The following is a 15,031-nucleotide window of genomic DNA, read 5'->3' as shown; positions in this document are numbered from 1 at the left end:
CTTGCCTCTTAGAGTGTGGCCAGCTGAAGTTAAAAAAGGTGGAACCATGGAACAGCGTTCGGGTCACATTCAACATCCCCAGGGAAGCTGCAGAGCGCTTGCGTCTTCTGGCTCAGGGCAACAACCAGCAGCTGCGGGATCTGGGAATTCTGTCTGTTCAGATAGAAGGTAGGAATATTATGAATGGTCACATACAGCTGTGTTTTAATATAATGCTTTCATTGCATTTAAAGCTGACCACTAGGCAAACAGCCAAATGCAAAGATAAAGTACAAATATTGGAGCTGTTTTACCTGCCAAATTAATTGCATTTGTGTTCATCCAGTTCTGACATTTAAACAGCTCTGCCAAACAGCACAATCCTGCCTGGCAGGGCAGGAGGCCTGATTTGTCTCTGCTGCAGTAAAGTCACACTTACAGGTTTTGTTCTTTACCAGCCTGTGACTGGACAGTGAAAGGATGTTTCATCTGTCTAAAACTCTACCTCCAAACTCTTTTGGATTTTAGAAGTTTAGTTTTACTTTAATGAATGCAGAGCTGTAATAATTTGTACCTTATTATACCTGCCTGAGGTTCTACTTTAAAGCTGAAGTCAATGAATTCAGCCTCTTTCTAAAATATGCCAGATTACTATGGGTTAAAGTGATTGTAAGGGTAATTTATTATTTATTTATTTTTTTTTAAATAACAAACAACACATACTTACCTCTACTGTGCAGCTCGTTTTGCACAGAGTAGCCCCGAACATCCTCTTCTGGGGTCCCCCGGTGGCTCTCGCAGCTCCTCCCCACATCTGATAACCCCCTCGGAGAAGCGATTCCCCGAGGGGGTTACCTTGCGGGCACGCTCCCGAGTCCAGCATTTGCGTCTATAGACACAGAATGCTGGACTCGGCCCCGGCGCCTGCGTCATTGGATTTGATTGACAGCAGCGGGAGCCAGTGGCTGCACTGCTATCAATCTATCCAATCAAGATCCGGGAGCCTGTGGAGAAGGAACCAGCGTGTCCCTGCCGACTGAATGAAGGGGTTCAGGTAAGTAAAACGGGGGGGCGCTAGGGGGCTGGTGACTGTTAGGTTTTTTTTCACCCTAATGCATAGGATGCATTAAGGCGAAAAAAACGCGTACCTTTACAACCCCTTTAAGTCCAACTAGGTGCACATCACCTCATTGCCTTTATCTTTTTAATACTCTCTGATAGCTGTAGTCCCGGGGCTTAATAAAACTGTCAGTTGTAAATAAGAGGTAAGTCCATGAGGTGGCATGCACCTTGATGGACTTAACCCATATAGTAAAAGTATCGCAAGGCCTAAAAGCTTACCCAATCCATTTTCTCTTTTGTTGTTTGACCCCAATGGGGAAATTTTCCCTCACTTCTGTCTCTGAGACCAGGACCAAGAAATAGCGGAGCAGTTGTCACTAGAACAGGAAGGCACAGACAGCAATAAAAAAAAAAAGAAGTTCTAACCCTTCATCACACTACTAAAAATGTATGTTAGTCTGTGTACCCATTGGAGAGAGATCTCATCACTTCTGCCCTAGAAGAAAGTGAGGAGGAATATCCCCAATAAAGTAACAGAAAACAATAACCTGACAGAGGATATAACCCTTCCCTATTCTATCAGAAACCATTTAAGGTGTTTTTCTGTTGTTTTATTAAAATGTGATATTAAGCCCGAAAACAAGCATTTTATTATATTGCAGGTTACCAATTCTTAGATTTAATGGCTGCATTCGTTTTTTTTGTTTTTAGACTTTCTTTCCTTTATTTTCACCTGGTGAGCTGGCCACTAAGTCTGTTGGTATTTTAGCAGAAAAAGCTGTACTGCAGATACTGTATAGCAGTTAGAGGGATGAGACAAACGATTTACCACTACCAGAGGTGCTTACAATGATCAGCTTTTATTTTTTTCTGTAAAATCTTTATCCCAAAAGGAACCAAAATTGTTACTGTAACCCAGAGCTTGACAGATTAGCTTGTGAATCTTGGAGCCAGCTAAAAAAGTTAGGAGACTTTTAGGAGTGAAGAGTTTTTTTTTTTTTCAACTAACATATCTTACGGGTGGAACTTGTAACATGTTCCCAGAGGTGAACTTATCCTTTAGGGCCAGTTAACACCGGATGCAGTTCCGTGCGCTTTTTTCTGCACTAAAAATGCATGCACAGTATTTTTCATGCAGAAATTGACCGGAAACTGACTGCATGGTGTGAACTAGAGCCATTGGAATACTGGAAAACACTGTGCATGCATTTTGTGCAGAAAAAAAAGCACACAGAACTGCATCTGGTGTGAACTGGCCCTTAACCCAGGGCTTGACAAATTTGCTTGGAATCTAGGAGCCAGCTAAAAAAGTTAGGAGCCATTTTTTTTTTTTTAAACGACCGACAAAGCTTTATTTTCAATATAAAAATTAACCAATCTTAAAGCGGAGTTACACCCCCTCTGGTGTCACAATTAGCACCTTTCAGGGGGGAGGGGGGTGCAGATACCTGTATAATACAGGTATCTGCACCCACTTCCAGGAATAGACTCCTGCGGGAGTCACGCCCCTTCCCGCACTCCCCCGCTGTCTCCTGGGAAAGACACAGGTCCCAGGAGATAGCGGGGACCATTGAGAACGCGCAGTGCGACATGCGCAGTGGGGAACCGGGAAGTGAAGCCGCAACACTTCACTTCCTGATTCCCTCACTGAGAATGGCGGCGGCAGCACCCGAGGATCAAGGGACGGTTCGGTCTCGGGTGCCGACGTCGCTGGACCCCGGGACAGGTGAGTGACCTTATTTTAAAAGTCAGCAGCTGCAGTATTTGCAGATGCTGACCTCTAAAAAACATTTTTCGCCGTAATCCCCCTTTAACTTTACACAGAAAGACGACTAGAACGAATGTGACTGCTTTTATTTCCTGCTATGCAGGGACACAAGACCGCCATATCCCCGCTAAGGGTCCGATCAGGTCCGCCTGAAAAACTGACAGGCGAACCTGATCAGACAAGCAGGGAGATGACAAAAATGCATTTTAATTAACCGCTTCCTTCCCGCAGAACGACTATATACGTCCTGTCTTTGAAGAGAAATACCGTTGTTATGGTAGCAGCTAGCTACCATAACCCCGGTATCCTCTTCAATAGCCGGCGGTTCTCTTTTAGATAAAAGTGGTCTCTGCAGCGGTTTCGCCACAAGATCACTTTTATCGGCAGCGGGAAAGGGCCCCCCCTACCACCTCGCTCCGGTGCCCTACACCGCTTACCATGGCCGTCGGTAACAGCGGAGGAGATCCGGACCTGTCCCTGGCCTGACATGGAGACGAGTGAGGGGAAGATGGCCCCCCGCCCGTCTCCAAGTCATTGCATGGCGGAAGCGACGTCAAATCGTCACTTCCGCCCATAGCTCTTAAAGGAACATTTTATTGATTTTTTTTTTTCAAATGAAAATTTTTTTTTCTTTTTTTTTTTTAAATGCATTTTAGTTTAAATATGAGATCTGAGGTCTTTTTGACCCCAGATCTCATATTTAAGAGGTCCTGTCATGCTTTTTTTCTATTACAAGGGATTTTTACATTCCTTGTAATAGGAATAAAAGTGACTTTTTTTTTTTTTTTTTTTTTTTTTTAAAGAACAGTGAAAAAATAAAAGTTAAAAGTTAAAATAAATAAAAAAAAGAATAATTTTAAACGCGCCCCGTCCCGCCGAGCTCGCATGCAGAAGCGAACACATATGTAAGTAGCGCCCACATATGAAAGCGGTGTTCAAACCATACATGTGAGGTATCGCCGCAATTGGTAGAGCGAGAACAATAATTCTAGCCCTGGACCTCCTCTGTAACTCAAAACTTGCAACCTGTTGAATTTTTTTAAACGTCGCCTATGGAGATTTGAAAGGGTAAAAGTTTGTCGCCATTCCACGAGCGGACGAAATTTTGAAGCGCGACATGTTGGGTATCAATTTACTCAGCGTAACATTATCTTTCACAATATAAAAAAAAATTGGGCTAACTTTACTGTTGTCTTATTTTTTAATTAAAAAAAGTATTTTTTCACAAAAAAGTGCGCTTGTAAGTCCGCTGCGCAAATACGGTGTGACAGAAAGTATTGCAATGACTGCCATTTTATTCTCTAGGGTGTTAGAATAAAAAATGTATATAATGTTTGGGGGTTCTAAGTAAAGGGAAGGAGATGGGCGGGCAGTGAAAACAGGCAGGGGAAGCTCCATTAGCATTGGTGGTTGTCTTGTCATACCAACGGCCACCACAAGAGGGCACCCGATTCCAGAAGGAACCATAGGACTGCAGAAGGCAGCAAAGCCGTGGCTTCAATTACCGGCGCGCCCCAACGCGTTTGCGCCGGGAGGGGGGGTGTCGTACGGAGACAGGATACCCCAGCTGTGCTGCCCCAGGCGCTAGGTCGCTAATTCTATTTGCAAATGCAACCTGGCGCCCGGGGTTTGTCGAGCCCTGCCTTAATCCTTTCACAGCCAGAGCTGTATTTGCGTATTTTGCACACGTTTAAAAAATTATTTTAGGCCTAAAGATTACATAACCGCCCCAAACATTATATATTTACTGAAAGCAAGCACCCTATATAATAAAATAGTGGTAGTTCCAATTTTTTATGTCACACGATATTACCACAAAGTTAATTTTAGGGGGCACAAAAACGCAATAAATTACCCAGTTTTTTGGTAAAATATAAAAGCAATGAGTAAATGGATACCTACATGTCAAACCTTAAATATTTCAGTACCCGAAATTTAAAACATCAGTTTAGCGTTACAGAGGAGGTCTAGCTCTAGATTTATTGCTCTCATTCAGTTGTGCACGGCGATATGTAACGTGTATAGCAATCAATGTTTTCAGGTGTAGGCGCCCCACCGCGTGCGTTTACCTTTGTACGTGCGTATATGTTGGGGGGGGGGGCTCAAATTTGGGGGGAGGAGGGGATTTTATGTGCTTGGGTGTAACTTTTTATTTTTTTACAATTAAAAAAAACAACTTTTTTTTCCCATCACATAGGGGTCAAAAATACGCTTATTTGATGTTTTTTTTTTTTTTTTTTTTTTGGTGACAAGTTCTCTTTGATGAGACATCCACCCTGCATATCTCCCCTGTGCTCCACGTCACTTCTTGGTCAACAACTAGAAGGGGAGGAGAGCGGAAAAAATGGTGTCCTCTGGCTGTTAATCCAGCCATTTCCTAATTGTATCTTCGGAGCCACAAAAAAAGAGCTGGGGGTTATCACACCCGTGGATTTCAAGAACAACCTCCTGCGCTATATTGTGGTGCTTAGAGCCTGATAAGTTGTCCACTCCTTCAGCTTATAGGTATAGCGCTGACATGCCTTGCTGCCCTCTTAGGACTGTGGGAATCCCTTCATACATAACGCATGACATAGACGGGTGTATCAAAGTATACAAGTGAGACTGCCACCAGATCTACATTACTCAGCTTGTAACACAGGAAGACTCTTCAGTGTCCAATATGGCTTACACGTTTCACGGGGGGAACCCCTCGTCTAAGTGATTTCTTGATTCAACAAATGAAGTGGCAAGTGAAAGTTAACTCCGCTTTCCAAAAAATGTGGTTAATCACAGTTTATTTATGATTTAGCAAGGGGGGGGGGGGGGGGGGGGAGAGATTACAGCCTTGGACAGCTTTTTTCCCTTAATAAATAAAATCATCATTTAAAAACTGCATTTTGTATTTATTAAGGTTATCTAATGGGCTGAATCATTTAAGTGTGACAAATATGCAAAAAATAAATCAGGAAGGGGGCAAATACTTTTTCACAGCACTGTATGGTAGGAGGTCCCAAGCTTTTTCATACATTTTAAGTTTTCTACATGTTTTTTTCCTGCCGTGACCCATCATGGATTTGAATTTGTTTTCTGCTGATAATTTTCAGGAGAAGGGGCAATAAATCTTGCATTAGCTCAAAACCCTGCACAGGAGGTTAGAATGAATGGACCAATGGCAGCAAGTAACACAATGAGAATTGACCCAGGTTTTGCGGTTCAGGGCAGAGCAGGTATGTTACAGCAGCTAATTCAGAAAGTCAAAGCCTTTTTGTTTTTATTACTACTATAACTAAAAATATTTTTTGACTATTCTGTTACCATCCAGGCCTCATCAGGATGAACAACCCTGCTGCCGCAGGCACCATGATGTCCCAAGGTCCCCATGTTTCATCTTCTATGATGGCTGTAGGTGGCAATGCCGAACTCCAACCAAGGACTCCAAGACCTTCTTCACAGCAAGGTGTTGTAAAGAAACCCTTTTCAGTCAGCTTAAACACTTCCCGCCTGCATGACATCATATGACGTCATGGACTTTCAGTAGAGGTATCTGAATGATGCCTGCAGCTACAAACATCATCCAGATATCTTTTTTTTTCAGCCAGCGATTCCCTGCAATGTAAAAAGCCATCCTAGCTGCTCAATCTGCTGGATTGCTTTTACAGGCAGCAGAAGGGGACGTCTCCCACCACCTTCCGGTGCCTCTCTGAAATAAATACTGGTCACTCCTGCTCTCTCTTTGTGGGCAGGGTGACTGGGCTTGCATCTGCCCTCCTGTAGCTGTCTGTAGGCAGCCTTTAAGGGGTGGGTCTTCTGGGTCCCTCCTACAGCTTAGAGGCTATATACAGCCCAGTGATATCATTGCACAGGGATCTGATGCACAGAAAGTAGATTTGTTTATCCTTTGTGGCTGTTGAGAAATAGATATAAATGAATGTTGTGCCCAGAGCTCAGCTTTTAAGAGAACCTGTCAGCATTAAAAAAAAAATGGGTACTGCTATTGCTAAATTTCCTACCCTGACATGTTGCTATAAACATTTATGCCCCTTTCACACTTGTGCAACCTGAAAGGCGCGCAATTTTTGCTGCAATTTTGATGCAACTTTAACCACTTCCCGCCCGGTCTATAGCAAAATGACGGCCGGGCGGTGGTTCAGTTATCCTGACTGGGTGTCATATGACGTTCAGCAGGATAAGCCGCCATGCGGTATGTCAGTTTGACACACTGCAACACTGATCTCGGTAAAGAGCCTCTGACGGATCACAGTGAAAACAGGAAGACCCGTTTATCGGCTTCTCCTCACTCGCGTCTGATAAACGCGAGTAGAGAGCTGATCGGTGGCTCTCCTGAAAGGGGGGTCTGTGCTGATCATTTATCAGCGCAGCCCCCCCCCCCCCACGGATGCTCGCCTAGGACCACCAGGGATGATGCCAGGACCACCAGAGATGCCCACCAGGTATGCCACCCTGGGCCACCAGGGATATGCCAATCGGTGCCTAGGCAGATGCCAATCAGTGCCCATCAGCAATGCCTGCCAGTGCCGCCTATCCATTCCCATCAGTGCCGCCTATCAGTGCCACCCATAAGTACCCATCAGTGCAGCCTTTCAGTATAACCTATCAGCGCCCACCAGTGCCACCTATGAGTGCCCATCAGTGCCGCCAATCAATGTCCATCAGTGCTGTATATCAGTGGCGCCTATCAGTGCCCATCGTCAGTGCCTCCTTATCAGTGCCCGTCAGTGCAGCCTCATCAGTGCCCATCAGTGAAGGAGAAAACTTACTTATTTGCAAAATGTTTTATTTAGCAAAAAATAAAACTATACAGGTGATCAAATACCACCAAAAGAAAGCTCTATTTGTGGGAACAAAATTCTAAAAATGTTGTTTCGGTACAGTGTAGCATGACCGCGCAATTTTCATTTAAAAAGTGACTGAAAGCTGAAAATTGACTTGGGCAGGAAGGGGGGAAAGTGCTGGTATTGAAGTGGTTAAGCAATGCCTGTGTAAACATGAGGTCTATGGACCTCAAATCGCATCAAAGTCAGACCAAAGTAGTACAGGGTCTACTTTGAAGTTGCACAGGCATGAATGGTACTTTTTGGAATACATGGGGATCGACTTCTCATGTGACTTTGCAGTCCCAAGTCACAGGACAAGTCTCACAAGTGTGAAAGGGGCCTTGGTAGAAAAAAACGTAGGTTTGCAGTTTGTAGGCTTGGATGTTTTACATTTAGAAAAAAAGGTACAAGTGTCAATGCCTCATGAAGTGTTTTTCCCCTTAGATGCCATGGATCCCCTTGCGTCTGGTTTGACAGTTCAGCAGCAGAGCCATCCGTCTGGTTTCCTGGCTCCTCAGCTCCACCAAATGCAGGCAGTTGTAGGCAACCGACCAGCCAATCCAGCCAACTTTCAGCAGTTTCAGCAACAGGCTCGCCTGCCGCAGCATCAGCAAGTTTCTCAAGGCATTCGTCCTCCTTTTGCAACTCCTGCACAGGTCCCTGTTCCTCCAGGCTGGAATCAGCTTGCGTCAGGAGCCTTGCAGCCTCCCCCGGCTCAAGCAAATATGGGGGCTGTTGTTCCCAATCAACAGTGGAAGAAATCTGCATTGGGTGCAGGAGGGCCATTACAGCAACAGCAGCAATTTACACAGAGACCGTCTCTGTCAGCAGTGCAGACACCGTCCCACCCTCCCCCTCCTTACCCATTTGGCAGCCAGCAGGCATCCCAAGTTCACTCTAATTTCCCTTCTATGGCTAACTCAAATCAGTTCAGCACACCTCCAATGAAACCAATGCAGGGGGGACCTCCGAGGGCGATGACTCCATTGCAGCAACCCCATCTCTCCAAATCTCCGGCCTCATCTCCTTCTTCCTTCCAGCAGAGCTCACCTGCATCGTCCCCCACAGTGATCCAAACCCAGCAACAGGCCATGGGACCACGACCAGGACAAGGCAATTCATTGCCTCAGGGTTTCCAACAACAGGCTGTCAGCTCTCCGGGGCGCAGTAGTGTGATACCACAGGGGAGCACAGCAGGAAACTTTATGATGCAGCAGAATCAGGGTCCACAGGGTATTCATGCAGGTATGTCATACAAAGCTGTCTGATTTAAACAGCGTGTTGACCTGATGACTGTAAATCTAGCAATGATAACTGTGTCTTTGAGTATTAAAGTGGTTAGATATTATTATTAGTAACGCTGAAAGGCTTAGGCTGGCTATAGACTGATGGATATATGGTAAGGTTCAATGAATGCTAATTAGCAAAATGATTTAATTCAAACACACATAAGCCAACACATATTAGGAACATTTGAAAGCTGAACTCCAGAGATAATATCTTTTGCATACTTACAGTGGGTCAGCTTGGTCCACTGCACACTGACCACAGGGGGTTGCTCGCTGGGCACAGCTGCCATTCATGTCCTTTGATTGGATGAGGAGGGGCAGTGATGTCACAATCTCCCCCCAAGAATGTTGTCATTCTTGTTCATTCTGTATTTGTTGAATCTTCTCAGATTTGTCCCAATTATGGTGAATTTTGCTGTTTAAAGGGGAATTTCTGCTTTATGCCCCCCTCCCCTTCTTTTGGAACTTTTTGTGGGGTAGAGCAGGTACCCTGGTGGTTATTCCACCAGAAGTTCTCCTGCCTGCAACCTTCTGAGACAAGTCATAGGTCCCAGAAGGCTGCGGGACCACTCACAAAGCACAGCATGGCGCACACATGCGCAGTGTGCAGCCGACTGTGAAGTCGCAGGGCGTCACAGCTGGCTTCCCACAGTAAACATTCTGGCGCCAGGGACCTGAAGACCTGCGAACCTGGCCCAGGTGAGGTTGGTGCTGGTTTCCTGAACAGGTAAGTGTCCTTTTACTAAAAGTCAACAGCTACAGTATTTATAACTGCTGACTTTTTTTTTCAAATAGTTTGGAGAACCTTTTTAAGCTCACCAAAGAGAGAATGCCTTTTCATTGGATAAGACAAAGATTCGTTTTGTTTTCTTTTGCTTTTGTTCCATTACTGAGTTTCACTGTTTTTCACTTACAGTTGGCAATTTTTTGGTGCTCTGTTTCTGGATTAATATGAAAGCACTTTGGACTTTTTGCTAAAAATTACCTTCAGCTGGATTGTCTCAGGGGTTATTCTTAAACCAAATTAATCAAATTTGAAATAGCAGATGTCACATGACAGCTTTCTTCTGTCCATGGAGAGGAATTACTAAAATATATAGGCTGACTTTCTACAAAAAATATCAGTAGTTTGGCTTCTGTAATGTTTGACTCAGTGACCTAGAAGAAGTATGCAGCAAGTGAAGACCCTACTCCTGGTGTGCATGATTATTCCAGGTCACCAGGTGCTTTAAAGCAGACCTACACTTTCCGTAAAATGCTTCTACTCCCTTCTTTATTCATTTTTTTTCTTTTTTTTGTAAATACCGTTTTTTTTCCCCCCAAGATTACCTCACTTCCATTATTTTCACCTAGGCTTCAATGGCATACCCCAGCTTCCTGAAGCCTCCTGAGATACTTGTGGCATGCATTCTAAGAGGATTTGGCCTCCCTCGTTCACCCGCAGCCGTCCGGGACATGTCACAGGTCCCAGAAGGCTGCGGGACCATTCACAAAGTGTAGTAGGAAGCTGGCTGTGAGGCTACAAGCAGTCCCAGCCGGCTTCTGAAAGTAAACATGCTGGCCCCTGGACCCGAAGATCAGCAAAAAGCCTGCCTCGGGCGAGGATGGAGCCGGATCCCTGGACAGGAAAGTATACTATTATTATAAGTCAGAAGCTACAGTATTTGTAGCTGCTGACTTTTTTCTTTTTTTTTGTTTCTAGTGTGAAGAACTGCTTTAATCACTTAGACCCCATTCACACAGGGGCAACACGACTTGCAGGTCGCCTCAGCGAGGCGACCTGCAAACGACTGCTCGGGCGACTTGCAAAACAACTTCTGTATAGAAGTCTATGCAAGTCGCCCCCGAAGTCGTACAGGAACCTTTTTCTAAGTCGGAGCGACTTGCGTCGCTCCCCTTAGAACGGTTCCATAGCACAGAACGGGAGGCGACTTGTCAGGCGACTAGGTCGCCTGACAAGTCGTCCCTGTGTGAATGGGCTCTAAATCTGTGGAAGATTTACCCCCCTTCATGACCAGGCCATTTTTTGCGATACAGCACTGCGTTACTTTAACTGACAATTGCGCGGTCATGCAGCACTATACCCAAATAAAATGTAGGTCATTTTTTTCCCCACAAATAGAGCTTTCTTTTGGTGGTATTTTATCACCACTGTCTTTTTTATTTTTTGTGCTATAAACAAAAAAAGACACTAACTTAAAAAAAATATATATATTTTTTTTACTTTCTGCTGTAAAACGTATTCAGTAGAAAAATGTAAAAAATCAAATTTCATCATAAATTTAGGCCAATATGTATTCTGCTTTTGGTAAGAGAATCCCAGTAAGCATATATTGATTGGTTTATGCAAAAATTAAGAAACAAAGAAGAAAACTAGTGCGCAAAACCAAGGCGAGCCAAAGCAGCTAAAGAGAACTAATACGGCAGTGTTCCCACACAGAAAAATAATAAGGTAAATAGAGAGATATGGCGCTAATTCAAAGTGCATAAATGTGATGAAATAAATATAATCCAATTCTTCAAAAAGTGCATATGCATAAAGAGCAAAATCACATAAATAAAGTGACTAAACATCCATTAAATTCATAAGAAGTGACATCGGATAAATAACAGTGAAAATTCATGAAATATGACATCAAATAAATAAACAAATCCAAATGAAGGTGAATGAATCCAAAGATAGTCTAAAAGTGCATCAAGATAAAAAAAATCACAAATTTAGAAAAAAAATCGCTTGAGATAAAAAAGTCGCATGCAATAACAAAAATCGCATAAAGTGCTAAAAAGTGCAGAAACGCTAGAAAAATAGCTACAAGTCGATCCAATTAATGTAATACAGTTCCAACGTGAACAAAGTGAGTCTTCATAAAACAGTTTGTGCAAAAAAATAGATGAAAAAAGTGCAAGTGCACCTATCATCATTTGCACTTGCACTTTTTTCATCTATTTTTTTGCACAAACTGTTTTATGAAGACTCACTTTGTTCATATTGGAACTGTATTACATTAATTGGATCAACTTGTGGCTATTTTATAGCGTTTTTGCACTTTATGTGATTTTTGTTATTGCATGCAACTTATTTTTATCTCATGCAATTTTTTTTTTTGTTACATTTTTTCTAAATTTGTGATTTTTTTTTTTTCTTTTTTTTTTTTTTTTTTTTAATCTTGATGCACTTTTAGACTATCTTTGGATTTATTCACCTTCATTTGGTTTTGTTTATTTATTTGATGTCATATTTCATGAATTTTCACTGTTATTTATCCAATGTCACTTTTTATGAATTTAATGGATGTTTAGTCACTTTATGGGATTTTTCTCTTTACACTTATGCACTTTACTTGAAGAATTGGATTATATTTATTTCATCACATTTATGCACTTTGAGTTAGCGCCACATATCTCTATTTATTTTACGCGAAAATTATAGTGTCTACAATCTTTGGTATATTTATGGGTTTTGGATTCATTTTTTTTATGCTAGTAATGGCGGCAATCAGCATTTTATAGCAGGACTGCGATATTGCGGCAGACAGTTGGACTCTGACACTTTGCAGAAACCTGTGACACTAATACTAAAAATATGCACTGTCACTGTACTAATCACTTTCTGGGAAGGGGTTAAACATCTAGAGCAAGCAAAGGGTTAACTGTGTGCCTAGCCAGTGTTTTTGTGTACACAGTGTGCTGCTTTTACTAGGGGAAGAGATGGATTCTAGTCCTTGCTTTGCAGAAACACAGAATGCATCCCTTCCCCCTGTCAGAACGGCGATCTGCCTTGTTTACATAGGCAGATCCCCCTTCTGTGTTGTTTACCCCCTAAATGCAGAAGTGCAGGATCATGTGTATATAGTAAAACTGCTATAGGGCATTCAGCAAGTGGTTAAGCCAAGAGCATATTTCACCCACTAGAGGTTTTCTATACAAACTAGTTGTGTAAATTGCAGAATACTAATCTAATTTTTACAAAGAGCTCTTCCTTTACTCTCCCAGGAATTCCTAAGCGACTGCTGCCTGGCTTTTCAGCAGGGCAAGCAAATGCCAGTTTTCTGCAGGGGCAGACCCCACCCAGCAATGCAGGGTCACCAACTAATGGTGGCACAGCTCAGCAGCAAGCTACCGCCGCTGGTCAAGGGGCAGGTAAGACCCATTGCTATCAACCACAGCAAGTTTCATGAAACTGACGATTGTCTTTGTATCTAAACAGGTTATGCTTTGTGGTTTAATGCTTTATTTGCTTTTTCTTTTTACTCCTTTTAGACCGATAGTTGAAAATGTGACCTCTAGGGAAAAATGACCACCACAGCTAGTTTTTATAGTGAAATATATCAAATGTATGTCAAAGAAAAAATTTCTAAAACAGCAGCGCTAGTGCACAAATAGAAAATCTATTGTTATTTTTAAATGCTTGCTATTTGTGCACTAGTGCTGCTAATGTTTTAGAAAATTTTCTTTGACATATATTTGATGTATTTTGCTTCTAGTATAGCAGCTGCTTATTATTGTTTTATTAACATCCTGTCTGTGGGAGGGATACTGAACATAGTTTTATTATTCCTCAATTTTTGATATTAGTTTTTATAGTGAATAGTGACTTTAGCATGTAACTTTATATAGTATAGACAACAGTAATGTCCTACTCTAATTTTACCATTTCTGCTTATGAAATAAATACTGACATACACCTCTTACCTTATGTCCAGTGCTACAAAGATTAGTTTGTTAGTGTGGTATGTTGGGGAGAGCAAAGGGTCAGTTGGTGCGAAGTAAGCCCTACTTAAAATGAATCTGAACTAAAAAAAAGTGAAGATTTTCTATGTTATCCACTTGCCCTCCGGAATATTTACCCCCCTTCATGACCAGGCCATTTTTTGTTATACGGCACTGCGTTATTTTAACTGACAATTGCGGGATCATGCAACACTGTACATAAATTTCATTTATGTTATTTTTTTTTCTCCCTCAAATAGAGCTTTCTTTTGGTGGTATTTGATCACCACTGTTTTTTTTTATATTTTGCGCTATAAACAAAAAAAGACTTTCTGCAATAAAACACATGCAATAAAAATTTAAAAAAAAAATCAAATTTCTTCATCAATTTAGGCCAATATGTATTCTGCTACATATTTTTGGTAAAAAAAGTCCCAATAAACGTATACTGATTGGTTTGCACAAAAGTTATAGCGTCTACAAACTATGGGATATATATAATGTATTTTTTTTATACTAGTAATGGTGGCAATCAGTGACTTATAGCGGGACTTTATATTGCGGTGGACAATCTGACACTTTGTGGGAACCAGTGACACTTAAACAGTGATCAGTGCTAAAAATATGCACTGTCACTGTACTAATGACACTGACTGGAAAGGATTAAACATCTACGGCGATCAAAGGGTTAAATGTCTGCCTAATAAGTGTTTATGTGTACACAGTGTGGTGTGTTTACTAAGGGATGTGCTGGACTTTATTCCCTGCTTTTCAGGGAAACAAAATCCACCACATACCTGCTGACAGGACGGAGCTCTGAATTGTTTACATAGGCAGAGCTCCATCCTGTGTCTCACCTCGATCAGCGAGTGCTGGTGGATATCTATTGACTAACAATGTCCACTCATAATATCATATACCGGAGTGTACACGATTGCCACTGTTGTGTCAAAACAGCAACTCATCTAAATCTCCAATTACTGATGCTTTACAGTAACCGGAAGTAACTTGATTGAAGATCTCCATGAATTGGCTATTTTGACAGAACACCAGCACCCACTGATCAGCTTCTGCTGTGACTAATCACAGCAGAAGCGGCGTGCGTACCGAAACCCAGACGTGCGAATCACGTACTAAGTGCGTGATCCGGCACATAAGATCTATTCTGCCGCTGTATGACTACAGTCGGCAAGTGGTTAAAAGGAACATCTAGAAATGTTAATGGTGCCTAAAGCAGTACCCTGAAACATCTACCTTTTTGTCTGGAATTTCTCCTAAAAAATAGTAGTGTACTTCCTGGTATGTGAGCATACCATGCAATTCAGATTGAGCATAAAATGAAAAATGCATGAATGTGTTATGTTTAATGCAATTTGATTTTCATAATAGTCAGTTGATCTGGAAAT

General features: G+C 42.2%; 1 protein-coding gene across 3 annotated transcripts in view; it reads left to right on the top strand.

The window, feature by feature from the left end:
* Positions 1 to 15,031, top strand: part of NCOA6 (nuclear receptor coactivator 6) — an 85,322-nt gene that overhangs the window by 32,434 nt on the left and 37,857 nt on the right. For all 3 annotated transcript variants that reach the window (XM_073606378.1, XM_073606376.1, XM_073606377.1), the window contains exons 4-8: positions 13 to 168; positions 5,896 to 6,018; positions 6,114 to 6,248; positions 8,071 to 8,871; positions 12,909 to 13,055. In XM_073606378.1, coding sequence (XP_073462479.1) covers positions 13 to 168; positions 5,896 to 6,018; positions 6,114 to 6,248; positions 8,071 to 8,871; positions 12,909 to 13,055 — 1,362 coding nt within the window. The remainder of the gene's footprint in view (positions 1 to 12; positions 169 to 5,895; positions 6,019 to 6,113; positions 6,249 to 8,070; positions 8,872 to 12,908; positions 13,056 to 15,031) is intronic.

Source organism: Aquarana catesbeiana, linkage group LG12 (genome assembly GCF_042186555.1).
Source record: "Aquarana catesbeiana isolate 2022-GZ linkage group LG12, ASM4218655v1, whole genome shotgun sequence".
Lineage (NCBI taxonomy): Eukaryota > Metazoa > Chordata > Amphibia > Anura > Ranidae > Aquarana > Aquarana catesbeiana.
This window is presented reverse-complemented; position numbering and strand designations above follow the sequence as displayed.